Here is a 24646-nt window from a genome sequence, read left to right on the forward strand (position 1 = left end):
GGTAATGTGAGCCTAACAGACGAGCTAAATGCCTTTTATGCTCACTTCGAGGCAAGCAACACTGAATCATGCATGAGCGCACCAACTGTTCTGGATGACTGTGTGATAACGCTCTTGGTAACTGATGTGAGCAAGTCCTTTAACTTCACTAGGGTAGGGGGCAGCATTCGGAATTTTGGATGAAAAGCATGCCCAAATTAAACTGCCTGCTACTTAGGCCCAGAAGCTAGGATGTGCATATAAGTAGTAGATCTGGATAGAAAACACTCATGCCTGTGAGTATAACAGAACTGATAGGGCAGGTGAAAACCTGAGGAAAATCCACCAGGAAGTACTATTGTTTTGAAAGGCTGTTTATCCATTGAAAGCCTATCCACCATAAAAAGACTTAGGACCCAGTTCACAATCTCTATGGCTTCCTCTACATGTGGCCAGTCTTTAGGTATTGTTTCAGGCTTTTACTCTGAAAAATGAGGGAGATACAGCACTTTCAATGAGAGGCCAGTAGAAATTTCCAGCCATGAGTCCTGCGCGTGATCTTGAGTGTGCATTTCTTGTTTCTCCTTTTCTATTGACAAAGCTTTTGTCCGGTTGAAATATTATTGATTATTTATGACAAAAACAACCTTAGGATTGATTTTAAACATCATCTGACACGTTTCTACTAACTTTTATGGTACTTTTTTGACTTTTCGTCTTGATGTTGAGAGCGCGCATTGTGCCTTTGGATTTCTGAACTAAACGCACCAACATAAGAGGTATTTGGACATAAAGAGGGACATTATCGAACAAAACAAACATTTATTGTCTAACATGGAGACCTGGGAGTGCCACCAGATGAAGATCATCAAAGTTAAGTCATTCATTTTAATGCTATTTCTGACTTTTGTGACACCTTTCCTTGGTTGGAAAATGGCTGTATGGTTTTTGTGGCTAGGCCCTGACCTAACATAATCGTGTTGTGTGCTTTTGCCGTAAAGCCTTTTTGAAATCTGACACAGCGGTTGCATTAAGGAGAAGTGTATCTTTAAATGTATGTTAAACAGTTGTATCTTTAATCAATGTTTATGATGAGTATTTCTGTAAATTTATGTGGCTTTCTGCATTTTCACCAGATGTTTGTTTGAGACAGTGATTACTGTATATAACGTGCCAATTTCAACTGAGGTATTTGGACATAAAGATGAACTTTATCGAACAAAACACACATTTATTGTGTACCACAAAGTGCTGTGAGTGCCATCTGATGCAGATCAAAGCTTAGTGATTAATTTAATCGCTATTTCTGACTTTTGTGAGCCCTCTCCTTGGCTGGAAAATGATTGTATGGTTTTCTGTGACTAGGTGCTGACCTAACATAATCGCATGCTTTCTCCGTAAAGACTTTTTGAAATCAGACACTTTAAAATGGTGTATAATACTTGTATGTTTCAGGAATTTTACTTATGGGATTTATGTTGTTTTGAAATTGGCGCCCTGCAATTTCACTGGCTGTTGTCGAGGTGGCACGCTAGTGTCACTTGTACCAGAGAGGTTAACTTGTTATGGCTGCAATCCCGATATCGGGATAAGTGTCATCAACAACCGCTGAATAGCATAGCGCTACATACAATAAATATTACTATAGATACTTATATTCATGAAATCACAAGTGCAATATAGGAAAACACAGCTTAGCCTTTTGTTAATCCACCTGTCGTGTCAGATTTTGAAATTATGCTTTACAGCGAAAGCAATCCAAGTGTTTGTGTAAGTTTATCGATCGCACAATAAAACATTAAGTACACATAGCATCAGGTAGCTCGGTCACGAAAATCAGAAAAGCAATCAAATTAATTGTTTACCTTTGATGATCTTCGGATGTTTTCACTCACGAGACTCCCAGTTACAAATCAAATGTTCCTTTTGTTCCATAAAGATTATTTTTATATCCAAAATACCTCCGTTTGTTTGTCTCGTTATGTTTAGAAATCCACAGGAAAGAGCGGTCACGACAACGCAGACGAAAATTCCAAATAGTTTCCATAATGTCCACAGAAACATGTCAAACATTTTTTAGAATCAATCCTCAGGTTGTTTTAAAATATATAATCGATAATATATAACCGCAAATGTCTTTCACAGTAGGAGAGGGGAAAACAATGGCTGTCCAAATTCTGTTGCGCGAACAAAACTCATGTGACCACTTGACGCCATGTTATCGTTCTGTCTCATTTTTCAAAATAAAAGCCTGAAACTATGTCTGAAGACTGTTGACACCTTGAGGAAGCGATAGGAAAAGGAATCTGGTTCATATCCCTTTAAATCCAGCAAAGGGAGGCCATGGAACATGGAGTTTTCACAAAACTCCAAAACAGCCACTTCCTGTTTTGATTTTCCTCAGGGTTTCGCCTGCAATATCAGTTCTGTTATACTCACAGACAATATTTTGACCGTTTTGGAAATTTTTGAGTGTTGTCTATCCAATACTAATAATAATATGCATATATTAGCAACTGAGACTGAGGAGCTGGCCGTTTACAATGGGCACCTTTTCATCCAAGCTACTCAATACTGCCCCTGCAGCCATAAAAAGTTAAACAGGTCAACATTCACAAAGCCGCGGGGCCAGACTGATTACCAGGACTTGCACTCAAAGCATGCGCAGACCAACAGGCAAGTGTCTTCACTGACATTTTCAACCTTTCCCTGACTGAGTCTGTAATTCCTACATGTTTCAAGCAGACCACCACAGTCCCTATTCCCAAGGAAGCGAAGGCAACCTGCCTAAATGATTACCGCCCAGTAGCACTCACGTTGGTAGCTATGAAGTGCTTTGAAAGGCTGGTCATGGCTCACATCAACAGCATCCTCCCCGATACCCTAGACCCACTCCAATTCGCATACCGCCCAAACAGATCCACAGATGATTCAGTATCTATTGCACTCCACACTGCCCTTTCCCACCTGGACAAAAGGAACACCTATGTGAGAATGCTGTTCATTGACGACAGCTCAGCGTTCAACACCATAGTGCACACGAAACTCATCACAAAGCTAAGGACCCTGGCACTATACACCTCCCTCTGCAACTGGATCCTGGACTTCCTGACAGGCCGCCCCCAGATGGAAGGGTAGGCAACAACACATCTGCCACGCTGATCCTCAACACTGGAGCCCCTCAGGGGTGTGTACTTAGTCCCCTCCTTTTCTCCCTGTTCAGCCACAACTGCGTGGCCAAACATGACTCCAACACCATCATTAAGTTTTCTGACGACACAACAGTGGTAGGCCTGATCACCGACAACAATGATGAGACAGCCTATTGGGAGGAGGACAGAGAACTGGCAGTATGGTGCCAGGACAACAACATCTCCCTCAATGTGAGAAAGAAAAAGGAGCTGATCTATGGTGGTCTGCTTGAAGCATGTTGGTATTACAGACTCAATCAGGGACATGTTGAAAATGTCAGTGAAGACACCTGCCAGTTGATCAGCACATGCCCGGAGCACACGTCCTGGTAATCCGTCTGGCTGTGTGAGGGTAGTGTGTACGGCCCAGTACATCACTGGGGCCAAGCTTCCTGCCATCTAGGACCTAGATGCAAAGCCCTTAAAGCCCATAACATTGTCAGGGACTCCAGTCATCCAAGTCATAGACTGTTTTTCTCCGGCAAGCCGTACCAGAGTGCCAAGTCTAGGACCAAAAGGCTCCTTAACAGATTCAGTCCCCAAGCCATAAGATGGCTGAACAATTAATCAAATGGCCACTGGACTATTACATTGCCCCCCCCCCCCCATTTGTTTTTACACTGCTGCTACTCGCTGTTTATTATCTATGCATAGTCACTTCAGCCCTACATACATGTACATATGACCTCAATTACCTCAACTAACCTGTTTATTATCTATGCATAGTCACTTCACCCCTACATACATGTACAAATTACCTCTAACTTGTACCCCTGCACTCTGACTCGGTACCAGTATCCCCTGTATATAACCTGCACTCTGACTCGGTACCGGTACCCCCTCTATATAGCCTCCACACTAACTCGGTACCGGTACCCCCTGTATATAACCTCCACACTGACTCGGTACCGGTACCCCCTGTATATAACCTCCACTCTGACTCGGTACAGGTACCCCCTCTATATAGCCTCCACATTGACTCAGTACCGGTACCCCCTGTATATAACCTCCACACTGACTCGGTACCGGTACCCCCTGTATATAACCTCCACACTGACTCGGTACCAGTACCCCCTGTATATAACCTCCACACTGACTCGGTACCGGTACCCCCTGTATATAACCTCCACTCTGACTCGGTACCGGTACCCCCTCTATATAGCCTCGTTATTGTTATGTTATTGTGTTACTTTTTATAATTTTTTACTTTAGTTTAATTGGTAAATATTTTCTTAACTCTTCTTGAACTGCACTGTTGGTTAAGGGCTTGTAAGTAAGCATTTCATGGTAAGGTCTAACCTTGTTGTATTCGGCTCATGTGACAAATAAAGTTTGATTTGATTTGTCTGGAGAACCCCTACTATCAGACTATCCACTCCAGATTGTGACTTTCTTGCGAAAATCCCAAAGTCCCATTGTCTCCATGGTTGCTGTCTGTTCCATTTGGCTGACTATAGTGTCTCACTACTTCAGGCACATCATTGGACGACAATTAAGTAATTAAAAGGATCCGATGTGGTGGAGCTGATAGACAGAGGGAGACATGGCCTTGCCAGACTTTTGGCTGTGTGCAGTGTGTGTGTGTGTTTTGTACAGTATGTGTGTTTGTGTTGCCAGACTGTTGGCAGTGTGCGGTATGGGTGGTGAATCAGCACTTTTTAATGTCCTGAAATTGAACTAATTCCTCATGCCCACTACAGTGCAGCAGCCTAGTTGGCCTTGTTCAGTTAAGGGGGCAAGAAGCAGATTGCATATCTCAATACTTACAATGTATTTCTCTACTAAGTGTTGAAAAAGTTAGATGTTTTACCTATGTCATTATCTGTCACTGTGTGCAACCTGGTCAAATGAAGGCTTAATTACTGAATCGGTCTTGCTGATGAAGGGTATCAGTGACAGAATAAAGGAAAGAAATGGTATGAGGAGTGTGTAGGGTTGCATCCCCCAAGGAGCCCAGTGTGTGTGTGTGTGTGTGTGTGTGTGTGTGTGTGTGTGTGTGTGTGTGTGTGTGTGTGTGTGTGTGTGTGTGTGTGTGTGTGTGTGTGTGCATGTGTTTGCGTATGTGTAACTAAACCTCTTCCCAAACCTCTTCCCCAGTAAATGTCAGCCTTATGTCCATCCACCCAGCTCAGGTCAGAGGGTTGTCTATTCAACAGGCTAAGTGACCGTGCAGGGGGACGGTGTGAAGAGAGGAGACCTGGGTAGAGCAAATTAGAAACTAGGCCGTGGTGGTTAATAATGACAGGGTGAGATGCTGCTCCTGTCCTCATCTCTTCCTCCTGTCCTCATCTCTTCCTCCTGTCCTCATCTCTTCCTCCTGTCCTCATCTCTTCCTCCTGTCCTCATCTCTTCCTCCTGTCCTCATCTCTTCCTCCTGTCCTCTTTTCCACTCCTCTACCCACGGCCATTTCCCAAGGTTGTTAAGCCCAATGTAACAAGCAAAAAACACTGTTATACCGTGTCAGCCAAACAGCTGAAAGTGAGATAGAGAGAGGAGGAGACTGTCTGGACACCAGCTGGAGTCAAGCTGACAATGGCTTGAGTCAAGCTGTGTGAGAACCAGTCATTCATGCCTATTAGCGCCCATGGTTAACATCAAAATGCTAACAGCTACATGCTAACTGCTGCAGGCTAACAGCTACATGCTAACAACTACAGGCTAACAACAACATGCTAACAGCTACATGCTACCAAAAACATGCTAACAGTTACATGCTACCAAAAACATGCTAACAGCTCCAGGCTAACAGCCCTAACTGCTAACTTTGTTCCTTTAAGATTAGGCAGTACACTGTATCTGGTAGCCACTCCTGAGGCAGACAGGCTTGTCCCCCAGAATATTAGAATATTAGACGTAGCCATAAGCCACAAGTAGGCCCTGACCCTCTGTTTGGGAACCATCCACAACACTATATTACCAATCAGGCTCCCTGCACCTCAAAGTAGACAGATCTCACACTTGATGTTTTTATGCCCGTCACCTTCTCCTAAAGGGCATTATTCCTGATCGGTTACACAACGCCCAACCGCTTAAGTTTGGAGTCAAAGCAATGTAATCCCCAAAGCCGTAAACAGAATGACTGAGACTGGGACTAGTTTGGGTCGGTTTCCACCACAAAGGCTAGAGAAGGCTAGCTAGACGGTTCACCTCTCTGTGTCCTGTGAGATTGAAAAACACTGCGTCCCCACAACACACGATGTCAACAAACATTAAACACATTCAGATGGAGGATACAATGTGTTTCATGATTCAATGGATGCTGGTCAGACGCTGTGTGATCAGGAGAAGGCTGGGTTGGTGTATATTGTACATTAACCCGAATACTAAAACAAACATTTTCCCACAGACTCAGACAGACTCATGCACGCAAGCACGCATGCACGCACACAGCTGTTAAAGTGTGTAATGAGTCATCTGGAAGAGTGTTCCATTTAGACAGCATACATCCTGCATGTCCACAGCCCTACATCAACCTCCAGTATCTACAGTCTACATCAACCTCCACTAGCTACAGTCTACATCAACCGCCAGTGTCTAAAGTCTACATCAACCTCCAGTATCTACAGTCTACATCAACCTCCAGTATCTACAGTCTACATCAACCTCCAGTATCTACAGTCTACATCAACCTCCAGTGTCTACAGTCTACATCAACCTCCAGTATCTACAGTCTACATCAACCTCCAGTATCTACAGACAACATCAACCTCCAGTGTCTACAGTCTACATCAACCTCCAGTGTCTACAGTCTACATCAACCTCCAGTATCTACAGTCTACATCAACCTCCAGTATCTACAGTCTAAATCAACCTCCAGTATCTACAGTCTACATCAACCTCCAGTATCTACAGTCTAAATCAACCTCCAGTGTCTACATCAACCTCCAGTATCTACAGTCTACATCAACCTCCAGTATCTACAGTCTACATCAACCTCCAGTGTCTACAGTCTACATCAACCTCCAGTATCTACAGTCTAAATCAACCTCCAGTATCTACAGTCTACATCAACCTCCAGTATCTACAGTATAAATCAACCTCCAGTGTCTACATCAACCTCCAGTATGTACAGTCTACATCAGCCTCCAGTATCTACAGTCTACATCAACCTCCAGTGTCTACAGTCTACATCAACCTCCAGCGTCTACAGTCTACATCAACCTCCAGTATCTACAGTCTACATTAACCTCCAGTATCTACAGTCTAAATCAACCCTTAGTGTCTACATCAACCTCCAGTATCTACAGTCTACATCAACCTCCAGTATCTACAGTCTACATCAACCTCCAGTGTCTACAGTCTACATCAACCTCCACTATCTACAGTCTACATCAACCTCCACTATCTACAGTCTAAATCAACCTCCAGTGTCTACAGTCTACATCAACCTCCAGTGTCTACAGTCTACATCAACCTCCAGTATCTACAGTCTAAATCAACCTCCACTATCTACAGTCTACATCAACCGCCAGTGTCTACAGTCTACATCAACCTCCAGTATCTACAGTCTACATCAACCTCCAGTGTCTACAGTCTACATCAACCTCCAGTATCTACAGTCTACATCAACCTCCAGTATCTACAGACAACATCAACCTCCAGTGTCTACAGTCTACATCAACCTCCAGTGTCTACAGTCTACATCAACCTCCAGTATCTACAGTCTACATCAACCTCCAGTATCTACAGTCTAAATCAACCTCCAGTATCTACAGTCTACATCAACCTCCAGTATCTACAGTCTAAATCAACCTCCAGTGTCTACATCAACCTCCAGTATCTACAGTCTACATCAACCTCCAGTATCTACAGTCTACATCAACCTCCAGTGTCTACAGTCTACATCAACCTCCAGTATCTACAGTCTAAATCAACCTCCAGTATCTACAGTCTACATCAACCTCCAGTATCTACAGTCTAAATCAACCTCCAGTGTCTACATCAACCTCCAGTATGTACAGTCTACATCAACCTCCAGTATCTACAGTCTACATCAACCTCCAGTGTCTACAGTCTACATCAACCTCCAGTGTCTACAGTCTACATCAACCTCCAGTATCTACAGTCTACATTAACCTCCAGTATCTACAGTCTAAATCAACCCTTAGTGTCTACATCAACCTCCAGTATCTACAGTCTACATCAACCTCCAGTATCTACAGTCTACATCAACCTCCAGTGTCTACAGTCTACATCAACCTCCACTATCTACAGTCTACATCAACCTCCACTATCTACAGTCTAAATCAACCTCCAGTGTCTACAGTCTACATCAACCTACAGTGTCTACAGTCTACATCAACCTCCAGCATCTACAGTCTAAATCAACCTCCAGTATCTACAGTCTACATCAACCTCCAGTATCTACAGTCTAAATCAACCTCCAGTGTCTACATCAACCTCCAGTATCTACAGTCTACATCAACCTCCAGTATCTACAGTCTAAATCAACCTCCAGTATCTACAGTCTACATCAACCTCCAGTGTCTACAGTCTACATCAATCTCCAGTATCTACAGTCTACATCAACCTCCAGTGTCTACAGTCTACATCAACCTCCAGTATCTACAGTCTAAATCAACCTCCAGTATCTACAGTCTACATCAACCTCCAGTATATACAGTCTAAATCAACCTCTAGTGTCTACAGTCTAAATCAACCTCCAGTGTCTACATCAACCTCCAGTGTCTACAGTCTACATCAACCTCCAGTATCTACAGTCTACATCAACCTCCAGTATCTACAGTCTAAATCAACCTCCAGTGTCTACAGTCTAAATCAACCTCCAGTGTCTACAGTCTACATCAACCTCCAGTATCTACAGTCTACATCAACCTCCAGTATCTACAGTCTAAATCAACCTCCAGTGTCTACAGTCTAAATCAACCTCCAGTGTCTACATCAACCTCCAGTATCTACAGTCTACATCAATCTCCAGTATCTACAGTCTACATCAACCCTCAGTGTCTACAGTCTACATCAACCTCCAGTATCTACAGTCTAAATCAACCTCCAGTATCTACAGTCTACATCAACCTCCAGTATCTACAGTCTAAATCAACCTCCAGTGTCTACATCAACCTCCAGTATGTACAGTCTACATCAACCTCCAGTATCTACAGTCTACATCAACCTCCAGTGTCTACAGTCTACATCAACCTCCAGTGTCTACAGTCTACATCAACCTCCAGTATCTACAGTCTACATTAACCTCCAGTATCTACAGTCTAAATCAACCCTTAGTGTCTACATCAACCTCCAGTATCTACAGTCTACATCAACCTCCAGTATCTACAGTCTACATCAACCTCCAGTGTCTACAGTCTACATCAACCTCCACTATCTACAGTCTACATCAACCTCCACTATCTACAGTCTAAATCAACCTCCAGTGTCTACAGTCTACATCAACCTACAGTGTCTACAGTCTACATCAACCTCCAGCATCTACAGTCTAAATCAACCTCCAGTATCTACAGTCTACATCAACCTCCAGTATCTACAGTCTAAATCAACCTCCAGTGTCTACATCAACCTCCAGTATCTACAGTCTACATCAACCTCCAGTATCTACAGTCTAAATCAACCTCCAGTATCTACAGTCTACATCAACCTCCAGTGTCTACAGTCTACATCAATCTCCAGTATCTACAGTCTACATCAACCTCCAGTGTCTACAGTCTACATCAACCTCCAGTATCTACAGTCTAAATCAACCTCCAGTATCTACAGTCTACATCAACCTCCAGTATATACAGTCTAAATCAACCTCTAGTGTCTACAGTCTAAATCAACCTCCAGTGTCTACATCAACCTCCAGTGTCTACAGTCTACATCAACCTCCAGTATCTACAGTCTACATCAACCTCCAGTATCTACAGTCTAAATCAACCTCCAGTGTCTACAGTCTAAATCAACCTCCAGTGTCTACAGTCTACATCAACCTCCAGTATCTACAGTCTACATCAACCTCCAGTATCTACAGTCTAAATCAACCTCCAGTGTCTACAGTCTAAATCAACCTCCAGTGTCTACATCAACCTCCAGTATCTACAGTCTACATCAATCTCCAGTATCTACAGTCTACATCAACCCTCAGTGTCTACATCAACCTCCAGTATCTACAGTCTACATCAACTTCCAGTGTCTACATCAACCTCCAGTATCTACAGTCTACATCAACCTCCAGAGGACGGTGATGTAATAGTAATACCTCTACTGTAAGCCCCAGAGACATAAAATAAATATTGTAACACTATTCAAACACACACACACACACACGCACACGCACGCACACACACACACACACACACACACACACACACACACACACACACACACACACACACACACACACGCAAACACACGCAAACACACGCACGCACGCACACACACACACACACACACACACACACACACACACACACACACACACACACACACACACACACACACACGCACACACACACGTTCAAATGCACTTTAAATGAAGTTGAAATTGATAAGATTTCATTTGACAAGATGCATTTTGATTTAAGATGTTGCACTTTGTACAGCTGGATAATAAAGCCTCACTAAAACATGTCTTCATATAAACAGTAGCGTTTAAAACGTTCCAAATGTTAGATAATTATGTGAACATTCAATGGAATCATATTTGTCTGAAAACAACCTTCAGCAAAACAAGAATTTGTTATAGATGTGAGACAAAAAGTGAAATGTAATAGAATCTGTCAGTCACACAGCCTTGTAGAGACACACAGTAATGTACACAGCCTCCTGAACATACACCTCACTAGTACAGAAAATCACCAAGTAGTCAGTGATTAAAAAGTCTGATATCAATAAGTATTTGAAAACTGGGTGTCAAAGAATAAGAACACGTCTCTTCATTTGCAGAATGTAGTGCACTACTCACTTGTTGTTGTTTGTACAGTTTGTCTCTACTGTCAACTGTTCAGCCTTCTGATCCAGTAGAAGAAGACCAGTGTCGACAAATCAGGATGTCAACAGAAGAGAGAGTAACACAACTAATCAACTCCCAGCAGCTCACTGCCTGTTTATCTGCCTGTACTGAGTAAGATCACACACACTCTGTCACTCCTCTTATGTGACACACACCACAAAGGGCTGCACAGGAGTGTGAGACTGTGTGTGTGTTTTTGGCGACAGAGGAGATTGCGTTCGAATTAGACACACACACACAGAAATCTAACTTGCACCCCCAACTATTCTAGAAATGTGGTGGGTTGTGCAACAGCCACAATATGCTAGTTGGATTGACAGTTGGATAGTAAACAAGACTCAGGACTGTTTGAATACCCCTGCTGGGTTCCTGAAAGGACACCTCTTGGCTCCATCTGTCTCACTCATCTCTAACTACCTCGCACATTAATATCATGAGACCATAGGAAACACATTTTTTCTATTTTTACCTTTATTTAACTAGGCAAGTCAGTCAAAAACAAATTATTATTTTCAATGAGGGCCTATGAACAGTGGGTTAATTGCCTTGTTCAGGGGCAGAACGACAGATTTTTTACCTTGTCGGCTCGGGGATTTGATCTTGCAACCTTTCGGTTACTAGTCCAACGGTCTAACCACTAGGCTACCTGCGACCCCACATTGACTGGACGGGTCGATTTAGATTAACCTATTGATAAGGGGAATAGATATTTGTTTGATGTTGAGACTCAAATTAGTCATGTGATCTCTTGGTTATGTTGTCTAGTCGGTGCCTCACCTTAACTCCTAGCTACAGGCTAGTCAGTGAAGTCTATGAGACACTTAGCTTAGCTAGTAGTGGGACTGTTTTGAGATGAGTTTCACAGGGTAACATTGATCACAAGTGCTCGAAGAGTAATGGAATTACTTCATTTTACCCCATGGAGGTTTGTATTTCAGAGTATTTTAGAAGAGGTGATTGGACTGGAGTCGTCAAAAAGATAAGGTGTTTGGGTGTGACCTAGCCATCGGAGGAACAGCTGCTCGCCTGTTGGCTAAAGCTCAGGGTCACATTTAGATAGAAATGCCACAAATAGAGTGGTAGATAGAAACACTACAAATAGAGTGGTAGCTAGAAAAGCTACAAATAGAGTGGTAGCTAGAAATGCCACAAATAGAGTGGTAGATAGAAATGCCACAAATAGAGTGGTAGATAGAAATGCCACAAATAGAGTGGTAGCTAGAAACGCTACAAATAGAGTGGTAGATAGAAATGCCACAAATAGAGTGGTAGCTAGAAATGCTACAAATAGAGTGGTAGATAGAAATGCCACAAATAGAGTGGTGGATAGAAATGCTTCAAATAGAGTGGTAGATAGAAATGCCACAAATAGAGTGGTGGATAGAAATGCTTCAAATAGAGTAGAGGATAGAAATGCCACAGATAGAGCAGACATGATGCCTTACTCTACATACCGTATCAGAGAGATATGTCTGTTCTACCCAATATACTGTATTTCTATCTGAACGATCCACATCGTTGTGCTCTATTGAACACAGCCCTGTTCAAGGTGAAGGAGACTATGTCAGTCAGTGGATATGACTTGTTGACTCTATTTGGAAAGCCCTTTCTATTTCGTACCCTCTATGTGTCTAGGATGTGACAAGCCTTTGACCCTAGGAAAACCACTTCAATTTAGCCAAACTGCTAGCTAAGTACTCCCACTAAATAGTTTGATTCCAACTGTGCTGGTAAACACATAAATCTTCTATGTGTTCCTGTCTGTTCCTAACCCCATTGAGTTGGATGAGCTAATTGCCTTCTCAGTGTAGACTAACGAGGCTGCAGCTAGGAGAGAACACACTTAATTACAGTGGAAATGCAAAACACCAGAGTTTCCTGGAACCCATAGACTTCGTGTGCCATTACCACAAACATTCCGAAATGAGGCTTGTTTGCCTGCAAAATGGCCGTCTGGCAGCTAGCACCACAATCACTTTTTACAATCACAATGTCAATGAGCTAATATTCAATGGCCTAGCTTTACATCCATACTGCCATGCTGGCAGAGTGAAGTCACAGGCTCGAGGTCACAATGGGCAAGTGAGATTTGATGTCTTACAGCCTCAGAATGGGTCAAATCTGGCACTCATGTAAACACACACACACACGCACACAGACACACACACACACACACACACACACACACACACACACACACACACACACACACACACACACACACACACACACACACACACACACACACACACACACACACACACACACACACACACACACACACACACAGTGCAATAAGATAGGTGGGGACTTCTGCTATTTCTGCTGCACATATTTAAAGCAGTAGTTGGGTGCGACTGTGTGAAGGGATGGCCATTGTATGACCTGAGTGATAAAACATATAGTCATGGGGATGACCTCTGCCCTTCCATCTATCCAGAGGACCAAGAAAAGCAACATGGGAAAACATGCAGGAATGTTACCAGGAGAGAAAACAATTTCAGAGCTAGGATCAGTTATCTTGGATCAGTAATGATAATCACATGATTAAAAAAAGAAAATTATAGATGTCTGTCACGTGTGTATTTAACTCTTAGGAAAAAAAGGGTGCTATCTAGAATCTAAAAGGGTTCTTCAGCTGTCCCCATTCAGCTGTCCCCATTCAGCTGTCCCAATACGAGAACCATTTAAAGAACCCTTTTTGAATCCAGGTAGAAGCTTTTTACGGTTCCGTGTAGAACCCTTTCAACATAGGGTTCTACATGGAACCCAAAAGGGTTCTACCTGGAACCAAAAAGGTTCTCCTATGGGGACAGCTGAAGAACCCTTTTTTATAAGAGTGTATGATTTAATGTGAATCAGCAGTAATACTGTGACAGGTATTATTTATAAATGAATCATTCAGAGATAAATTACAAAAAAGATTCAAATTCAAACATGATTGATTAATTGATTGACATTTACAGTATTTGTATCAAGCGATTGGAGCATCACAAATTCAGCCTTCAATAGACAGTGTGAGAGACTATTTTGAAGTCTGCTGATGGAAGACAATAACAACAACACTCACATGTTACAGCTCTTCATTTTGGTCAGAGTGAACACATCAGTTTGGTCGGAGTGACCATCGCTCCAAAATCAGGAATATCAGGAATGTTTTGTCCGAGCCTGTGGCTAGACCCCGGAATGTGAATGTTGCGTGTGTGTGTGTGTGTGTGCGTGTGCGTGTGCGTGTGCATGTATTTGTCCTGTTGCTTCATAGTCCACGTTAAACACCAGATGAGTGTAATGAAACTGAAGACACATCCTAGACGTGACACCATGTCCTTGCCTTAAGGCGTCCCCTGCCATTCTGACAATCACACAAAGTAAACCATGTTATGGAGGTACAGTATTTCACTGCTGTTCAAGGTCATTATATATTTCTTATTCAGATGAAGAAAAAAACATGTAATAAAGACAAAATATATACTGAAGGAAGAAAGTTGAAATAGTCTAATCAATGTCCCCTTCTCAGAGAACGGCAACAAACAGCCAAAGAGTAGAAATGATAAGACTGTCTTATCCACTAAGTAGAACATAACTTGGTTCTGGTATGTCTTTACCAACAGGAATGATATCTAGATCTCAACTGGAACCTCCACATAAACCTCAGGGCTGGAGGGTCATTTCTATGACTTAATACATGGGACAAGTCCTCTGTGATATGTCAACTTGGGTTGACCTGCCTGGTGCTGGAGATTAGGGATAACTCTATTAGGGCTTGAATTCTCTCTCTCTCACTCTCTCTCTCTCTCTCTCTCTCTCTCTCTCTCTCTCTCTCTCTCTCTCTCGCGCTCTCTCTCTCTCTCTCTCTCTCTCTCACTCTCTCTCTCTCTCTCTCTCTCTCTCTCTCTCTCTCTCTCTCAGCAAAGGACACACCACAGCCAGTCTATAGACACAAAAAGACTTGTGTTGTGTGTGTGATTACAGTACGTAGAGATACTTGGAGTTGGTTGGTGTGTATGTGTGGCCATACATGATAGATTAACTTCTGAATGCCCCTCCTGGTCATTTTAGGAGGCGTTACCATGGAGTGTGGGGGCATTAAGAGTCATTAAAACCTCCTGGACTTTACAAAGGGAGTGGTGTGTGGTCCCAACTGTGTTTGTGTGTGTGTGTGTGTGTGTGTGTGTGTGTGTGTGTGTGTGTGTGTGTGTATATTGCCAAGTTAAACAATGTGTGTAAGACCATCAACAACAATGTACTACAATGTCTGTTTGAAGGTATCCCAATTTGTACAACGGATAGTTCCAGCCACACAATATGATTGGTTGAGAGCAATTTGAAGCAACCACATCATGAAATCATAGTGTACATCAGGGAAAAGGGATTCCTCCTTTACGCATGCCAAGTGACTGTACTCACCATCCATAGTCTCCTCACAATGCTGGTCGAGGTTCTCATAGGAGTCCCAGCGGATTAGAGCATCTTGGGTATTGTAGTCCACTGAGACAGTGGGCCCATTCTCCAAGTGGTCCATCCCTGGTGGAAAAAACACATACAGAGGGGTCAAAGAAAATGTCAAAGCTATACTCATACAATAGGTGGTAGTGTCTGTCATCTTCAACACATTTCTGTTTTTGAATGATCGGTAATTTGCTTGGGGAAAATGGCCGCCAAGAAGAGAAGTAGGTATGCTTACCATTGATTTTTTCTGGACCAAAGGAAAAAACAAACTCCACCTTTCCAAAATCTGGGAATCTGTCATCTGGTTTGAGGATGAGAGAAGAGAATAAAACGTGTCCATGTTTAAAGCAATGACGGGAGATTGCAAACAGGTTTGACATGCAATATTCAGCCAAATGAAATATGATGGAATTTAAGACTCCTTAATTCTCCGTTCACATAGAAACCCTCTATGCAGCTATATTCAAAACATAACTTTGGAAAAAGTATTGAATATATTCGTTATGATGATCATATATAGTTGGGTCATCATCAAGGCACAACAGTTTCATGGTTTCATTCAAATCTATGTTCCTCAATTCTCTTCATGGTATGCATTATGCTGGCATTTTTAGTTTTTTAGGGGACATTTAAGGAATATCTTCCTTACCTTTGAAGGTCTCGTCGAGCTCATCCTTCCCAAAGACGATTCCCAAGTCGTGCACAGCGCATGTATGGAACTGCACCCGGAATATCACATCCCGCTGTGGGCTTCGGAAGCGCTTGTGGTAACACTTCAGCTGCAGTGGACAGGAAGACAGATGTCGTTTTTAAAGAGGTCTTTCTGGTTTCTGGGTTTCTGTTACTGAATCCCTAAAAGAGATGACTTCAGGGCTTTCATAGATTTCACATTGCTCAAGTCTCAAAGTTTACCTCGGGAAACCTTTGACATTCTGTTACTTTCACAGTGTTCAGATCACTAGGACAACTGGAAAACACGTGAAAGCATTTGAAGGGGGACATTATTTAACTTGGAGTTTTGCCATTATGGAACCATTCCATTTGTTCCATTGTACTGGGCAAACTAAATCAAACACAGACATATGTTTTTGATCCAGATCTGACATACAGTACAGTGTCATTGTGAAATACCAGCTGATAACATAGCAGCTTGATTCACAGTACAATCCTCCAGGGCATCTGGCAGTGTGCTAGAGAAAGCAGCTCTGTAAATGTATGGTCTGCCTTCCCAAACAAGAGCAGCATTATCCAGACCATTGCTATACACACAAGAGCCTTGTAAAGCCTTGTAAACCCAAACCCTACGAAAGAAACTCTTCACTCTCTCCCCACTGTGCTTCACCCTGGCTAGGGGTTGGCCAGATCTTTTACAAGGACCACACATTTACAGGTACTCAATATTTAGGTTTGTGCTTAGCCCAAATGACACACTGCACACACACTATGGCTGAACTGGGGAACTGGGGTGAATGTACTGAGCAAATGTCAGGGTGCATACGCCTGAAGAACATCTCAATTGGACTGGAATTATCATTAAGTGAGCCTCAAAATAACCCGGATATGATATGGGTCAGGATCATTTAGCCTCATAACCCTGATATGATATGGGTCAGGATCATTAGGCTCAAAATAACCCTGATATGATATGGGTCAGGATCATTTAGCCTCCTAACCCTGATATGATATGGGTCAGGATCATTTAGCCTCATAACCCTGATATGATATGGGTCAGGATAATTTAGCCTCATAACCCTGATATGATATGGGTCAGAATCATTTAGCCTCATAACCCTGTTATGATATGGGTCAGGATAATTTAGCCTCATAACCCCAATATGATATGAGTCAGGATCATTAGGCAGAAAATGGAAACAGCAAAGAGGGAATACCTGGAAAAGTCTAATCAGAAACGGCCATTTAATTTTCAGTTGCAAAACCCTTTCCGTTACATGCCCTAATAGATGTCAATGATTTATTCATTTATTTTCAGACGTTGTTGGCCGCAACAGTCTCTGTTCGTCATGACATAATAGATTGCTTTGGTGTACATGTTACACATCTAGCCTGGATAAACCAAGCTGAATTCTGGGCTCAACCTACAGTTGAAGTGGGAAGTTTACATACACCTCAGCAAAATACATTTAAAATCAGTTTTTCACAATTCCTGACATTTAATCCTAGTAAAACTTCCCTGTCTTAGGTCAGTTAGGATCACCACTTTATTTAAAAAATTTGAAATGTCAGAATAATAGTAGAGAGAATGACTTATTTCAGCTTTTTTCTTTCATCACATTCCCAGTGGGTCAGAAGTTTACATACACTCAATTAGTATTTGGTAGCGTTGCCTTTAAATTGTTTAACTTGGGTAAAGGTTTCAGGTAGCCTTCCACAAGCTTCCCACAATAAGTTGGGTACATTTTGGCCCATTCCACCTGAGAGAGCTGGTGTAACTGAGTCAGGTTTGTGGGCCTCCTTGCTCGCACACGCTTTTTCAGTTCTGCCTACACATTTTTGATAGGAATGAGGTCAGGGCTTTGTGATGGCCACTCCAATACATTGACTTTGTTGTCCTTAAGCCATTTTGCCACATCTTTGGAAGTATGCTTGGGGTCATTGTCCATTTGGAAGAGCCATTTGCAACCAAGCTTTAACATGACTGATGTCTTGAGATGTTGCTTCAATATTTCCACGTAATTTTCCTTCCTCATGATCCGCCATCTATTTTGTTATGTGCACCAGTCCCTCCTGCAGCAAAGCACCCCACAACATGATGATGCCACCCCGTGCTTCATGGTTGGGATGGTGTTCTTCGGCTTGCAAGCCTCCCCCTTTTTCCTCCAAACATAACGATGGTCATTATGGCTAAACAGTTCTATTTTTGTTTCATCAGACCAGAGGACATTACTCCAAAAAGTATGATTTTTGTCCCCATGTGCAGTTGCAAACCGTATTCTGGCTTTGTTATGGCACTTTTGGAGGAGTTGCTTCTTCCTTGCTGAGCGGCCTTTCAGGTTATGTCGATATAGGACTCGTTTTACTGTGGATATAGATACTTTTGTACCCATTTCCTCCAGCATCTTCACAAGGTCCTTTGCTGTTGTTCTGGGATTGATTTGCACTTTTCACGTTCATCTCTAGTAGACAGAACACGTCTCCTTCCTGAGCAGTATGACGGTATGAGCGGTATGAGCGGTATGCGTGGTACAGTGGTGTTTATACTTGCGTACTATTGTTTGTACAGATGAACGTGGTAACTTCAGGCGTTTGGAAATTGCTCCCAAGGATGAACCAGACTTGTGGAGGTCCACAATTTTTTGTGGTCTTGGCTGATTGCTTTAGATTTTACCATGATGTCAAGCAAAGAGGCACTGAATTTAAAGGTAGGCCTTGAAATGCATCCACAGTGTAACGATCTGAGTGTAGTGGGTGAGGAGTCAGGTGCAGGAAGCAGAGAGTTCAGGGGAGTGCTATTTTAATGCACAGAGAAACGGCGAACATAAGCCAACCCTCACGAAAACACAGGGCGTAATAAACAAACAAATGCCCCAAACAGGGGGACTTAAACTGTCCAGAAAAAACCCACAAAATGGAAAACACAAAACCCATACGTGCACACAAGTACACCAAACAGACGGTCACAATAATTAATCGCAATAATTAATCCCGCACAAGGAACCATGCGGGCCAGCTGACTAATAAAGCCTTACTACTAACTACCTAACTCAAAACAGGTGCACTCAATAAACACATAAGGAGGGGGAGGAAATAATCAGTGGCAGCTAGTAGGCCGGCGACGACGACCGCCGAGCGCCACCCGAACGGGAAGGGGAGTGTCCTTCGGTCGGAGTCGTGACACACAGATACACCTCCAATTGACTCAAATGATGTCAATTGGCCTATCAGAAGCTTCTAAATCCATGACATCATTTTCTGCAATTTTTCAAGCTGTTTAAAGGCACAGTCAACTTAGTGCATGTAAACTTCTGACCAACTGGAATTGTTATACAGTGAATTATAAGTGAAAAAATATGTTTGTAAACAATTGTTGGAAAAAGTACTTGTGTGATGCACAAAGGAGATGTCCTAACCGACTTGCCAAAACTATAAATGTTAACAATACATTTTTGGAGTGGTTGAAAAATAGTTTTAATGTCTCCAACCTAAGTATATGTAAACTTCCGACTTCAACTGTAGGTGAAGTGAAACACAGCATTTAGCCTGGTGTCCTCAGCACATGACGGAAACGTTCACTTCCATGAATCAGCCTTCCTCAGCTGTGATTAAGCCATTGGGTAGAAGGAACTAAAAAATATTTTATTTGCAGAGACAAAAAAACAACTCTAGATGAGGTAAGAGAGGAAACAAATGGCCTGTGGCTGTTGTGTGGTGCCATGGGATATATATTCCTCCCACTGGGGTGCTGGGGGGGGGGGGGGGCAATGCTAGTGAGCTGCTGGGGGTAGGGGGGGCAATGCTAGTGAGCTGCTGGGGGGGGGGGCAATGCTAGTGAGCTGCTGGGGGGGGGGGGGGGGGGCAATGCTAGTGAGCTGCTGGGGGGGGGCAATGCTAGTGAGCCTAGTTTGAGGAGAAGGGGAAGAAAAAGACACAATGACAAACTGATTCAGAATGTCCTTCAATAGGAAATATGCTAGATTATAAAGGCAAAAAACAATGTTGACAGCGTTGATATGTTGGAATGTTGTAAACAGAAAACACAATGCATGAAACCTGCCCCTGTGACTACAGCTAGAATTTAGTCAAGAAGTAACGTAGAACAGTTTTTAAAGACAATGTCATTATATGGGGAGAAGGGGGCAGTTGATGCTCATCCACTGCATTTCTATACAATTAAAAGAAAACTCTGGTCAGTCTACAAACACACAGCCTATTAGCTATGCAATTAGCCGCTACACATTAACTCACATTAACTCAGGACGGGGATTAAAAACTATAATGGCATGCGTACGGAGGCAGAACAAATATTTTATGTCACGTCTGCTCCCGCTCTTCCCTCCCCAGGCGCTTGAGGGCGCCAGGCTTCCCTGCATCACGCACTCCTGCCCTCCCTCGTCACGTGCATCAGCAAAATTGGACTCACCTTGACTCACTCACTCATCTGTTTATTTCCTCCCCTATATTTGTCAGTTCCCTGCTGATTCATTGTCTTTTGTTTTTGTTACCTGTTTGCTGACGCTGTTCCTGTCTCGTCCGTTATTTATTAAATGTTTGACTCCCCGTACCTGCTTCGTCTCTCCAGCGTCAATCCATGTGACATTTTATTAGCTAAATGTTAACAAATACCTTTGCTTTACAGATTATATAGTTATTTATTTTGCCATTTTAAAGCTAATTTACTGCAACTCTACACATTTTGCCATGGCTTGGGGAGACATTTTAAAGCAAATTTCCTGCAATTCTACACATTCTGCCATGACCTATGCCATGTTAATATGATGTCTGAGTGAGAGTGACTAAAAATATCAATGGGGGCCCCCTGGAGGTCAGGGCCCCTGGGCACGTGCCCTGCATGCCCGGTTGGTAATTCGGTCATGATACAAGTTTAGATAGCTGGCTAGACTAACTAGACTATTTACCAATGCCCACTGTGCACAGATATCAGTTCCACCTCTAATTTTGATTTAAATTTGGTTGAGTTGTAAAGTGAATTCAACAAAACAATTAACCATGTCATTGGATTTAGGTTAAAGTTAGGTGAAAAACATATGAAATTCCCTTACGTCGATGACTATGCAAATCCAATCAGTTTTTCCCGTTGATTCAATGTCATCAAATACATTTGTGTTGTTGTTGAAATTAAATAAAAACAACATTGTTTCAACCAGTTTTTGCCCAGTGGGAGGCTACTTGAGTAACTGTCAGGGAATTATAACAAGACGAAAACTGCAGCAATATTTATTTTTAATGTCTTTATATATATTTTTTTAAATGAGAGAGGTCCTGACCTCAGTATCTTCATATGTAGCTACAGGCCCGCTGCTACAGTCTGTTGGGGGCCAAATGGTATTGACTTCGGTGAGTGCTTCTTTTAAATGGCCTTGATTTGTACATGCCACATGAATCAGTGGCTGATAGCCTAGGAAACTGAAGCTACATGTCTCTGTGTCTGGAGACAACAAAGTATTCTTCCTCTTCTTGTCTTAAAACTCTAAAATTTCCAGCCTGGTCTTGAAGAGGACGTCATTTGGACATGCTAGTTTACAGGCTGGATATGGTGTGCTAATGAGGGTAGTTAAACTGAGGTATAGGGCTCATGCCAACTGTCCTCTAGTTTTTACAGCCCTGTTGTTTTATTAATGGGGACTATAAAAGTCTTAAGGACAAACATACTGTATTTGGACACAATAAATTGCATTCCGTCTTAATGACAGAGGTCAATCCACTATCTCGTTATTTCTAGGGGGCATAATACATACCATACTACACACTCCCAAAGGCTTTGTACAGTACATGTCATACTTCTCCATGTCACTCAGGGAGGAGCTGATGGTGCTTACCAGAATGTCCCCCTTCAGCAGCAGGCCTGGCTCAATGGTGATGCAGACACTGGTCTGGCTGTCTCCCTGGACACTACTGGAAACACACACAGAGAGCCTTGTGAACACACCACACCATCACGCTATCAACCAACACACACAGAGCTTTGTCAACACACCACACCATCACGCTATCAACCAACACACACAGAGCCTTGTGAACACACCACACCATCACGCTATCAACCAACACACACAGAGCCTTGTGAACACACCACACCATCACGCTATCAACCAACACACACAGAGCTTTGTGAACACACCACACCATCACGCTATCAACCAACACACACAACGAACCACCACTCCACTCCACACCAAACACAGAAACACAAAAACATGTCGTACTCTCTTGAACACAACACCACTATAAACACACACACAAACACACACGGGTAACTGTTTTGAACGCGACACCAATCACAGAAACACACCTCTTTTACATTAACGCATCAGTTAGCAATGATATATGATCAGCGTAGTAGATCTTGACCACTATGTTCTGGCTGAGGGTAATGTTCTGGCTGAAAGTAATGTTCTGTCAAAGGGTAATGTTCTGGCTGAAAGTAATGTTCTGTCAGAGGGTAATGTTCTGGCTGAAAGTAATGTTCTGTCAGAGGGTAATGTTCTGGCTGAGGGTAATGTTCTGGCTGAGGGGAATGTTCTGGCTGAGGGTAATGTTCTGGCTGAGGGTAATGTTCTGGATAAGGGTAATGTTCTGGCTGAGGGTAATGTTCTGGACTTATTTCACTGGCTCCTCAAGTTACTAATAACACTACTACTGATCATAACACTAGGCTGGAACAGCTGAGGCTGGGGAACTACAGACTGGGTCTGGGGAACTAGAACCTGGGGCTGTGGAACTCGAATCTGGGGTTGGGAAACTAGAGACTGGGGCTGTGGAACTAGAGACTGGGGCTGGGGAACTGGAGAGGGGATGGGGAACTGGAGAGGGGATGGGGAACTAGAGACTGGGGAACTAGAGACTGGGGCTGGGGAACTAGAGACTGGGGCTGGGGAACTAGAGACTGGGCATGGGGAACTAGAGACGGGGGCTGTGGAACTAGAGACTGGGGAACTAAAGACTGGGACTGGGGAACTATAGACTGGGGCTGGGGAACTAGAGACTGGGGCTGGGGAACTAGAGACTGGGGCTGTGGAACTAGAGACTGGGCCTGGGGAACTAGAGACTGGGCCTGGGGAACTAGAGACTGGCTAACTAGAGACAGGGGAACTAGAGACTGGGGCTGGGGAAATAGAGACTGAGGCTGGGGAACTAGAGACTGAGCCTGGGGAACTAGAGACTGTGGCTGGGGAACTAGAGACTGTGGCTGGGGAACTAGAGACTGTGGCTAGGGAACTAGAGACTGGGCCTGGGGAACTAGAGACTGGGGCTGGGGAACTAGAGACTGTGGCTGGGGAACTAGAGACTGGGGCTGGGGAACTAGAGACTGTGGCTGGGGAACTAGAGACTGGGGCTGGTGAACTAGAGACTAAGGCTGGGGAACTAGAGACTGGGGCTGGGGAACTAGAGACTGGGCCTGGGGAACTAGAGACTAAGGCTGGGGAACTAGAGACTGGGGCTGGGGAACTAGAGACTGGGGCTGGGGAACTAGAGACTGGGCCTGGGGAACTAGAGACTGGGCCTGGGGAACTAGAGACTGGGGCTGGGGAACTAGAGACTGGTGCTGGGGAACTAGAGACTGGGCCTGGGGAACTAGAGACTGGGGAACTAGAGACTGGGCCTGGGGAACTAGAGACTGGGCCTGGGGAAATAGAGACTGGGCCTGGGGAAATAGAGACTGGGGCTGGGGAGGCTAGCTAAACATAATAACGTGTGGCAAGCACACAATGGATTTACTGGTGTAAACTGTGTGTGTGTGTGTGTGTGTTTGTGTACTTACTAGATCCCAGATGTGTAGACTGGCTGCATGGCCTGATAGATCTTGAGGAAAGGGCGACAACCTGAAAAGCCATCGCAGAACACTGAGTAAGTGTGCGTGCGTGCGTGCTTGCGTGCGTGCGTGCGTGCACCTGTCAACTCTCACCTCCTTTGGACTCAAAGTTGGGGATGCCGTGCATGATGACGTGGTGAAGGAACAGGGGTTTGTTGTTGATCTTAATATGCCCAGAAAGAAGGCCGCTAAAGTACTGTACATACCTGGGGGAGAGACAGGAGAGAGAGAGAGACAGGAGAGAGAGAGTGAGACAGGAGAGAGAGAGAGACAGGAGAGAGAGAGAGACAGGAGAGAGAGAGAGACAGGAGAGAGAGAGAGAGAGAGAGAGAGAGAGAGAGAGAGAGAGAGCGTGTGCAAGGGAGACAGGAGAAGGCAAGGAAGAAAAGGTTCGAGAGAAAAACATTTACCGGAGGGATTAGCATGCCATCATTGTAAACTGGACATGCTATCTCTACTTATAACTGTTGCAAAGACAACAACAGAAGCTTACATCATGCATAGTCACTTATGATGTTCAGTCTACGGAAGAATCAGACATTGCCTTAACT

At 43.5% G+C, this 24646-nt stretch overlaps 1 protein-coding gene across 5 annotated transcripts in view; it reads right to left on the reverse strand.

Annotated features, from left to right (window-relative positions):
• LOC109905236 (tensin-1) overlaps positions 1-24646 on the reverse strand; it is a 346409-nt gene that overhangs the window by 55013 nt on the left and 266750 nt on the right. For all 5 annotated transcript variants that reach the window (XM_031801026.1, XM_031801022.1, XM_031801028.1 and 2 more), the window contains 6 exons: positions 24189-24301; positions 24045-24105; positions 22102-22177; positions 16236-16365; positions 15822-15887; positions 15545-15661 (listed from right to left, as the gene is read on the reverse strand). In XM_031801026.1, the coding sequence (XP_031656886.1) occupies positions 15545-15661; positions 15822-15887; positions 16236-16365; positions 22102-22177; positions 24045-24105; positions 24189-24301 (563 nt within the window). The remainder of the gene's footprint in view (positions 1-15544; positions 15662-15821; positions 15888-16235; positions 16366-22101; positions 22178-24044; positions 24106-24188; positions 24302-24646) is intronic.

Source organism: Oncorhynchus kisutch, linkage group LG2 (assembly GCF_002021735.2).
Source record: "Oncorhynchus kisutch isolate 150728-3 linkage group LG2, Okis_V2, whole genome shotgun sequence".
Classification (NCBI taxonomy): domain Eukaryota; kingdom Metazoa; phylum Chordata; class Actinopteri; order Salmoniformes; family Salmonidae; genus Oncorhynchus; species Oncorhynchus kisutch.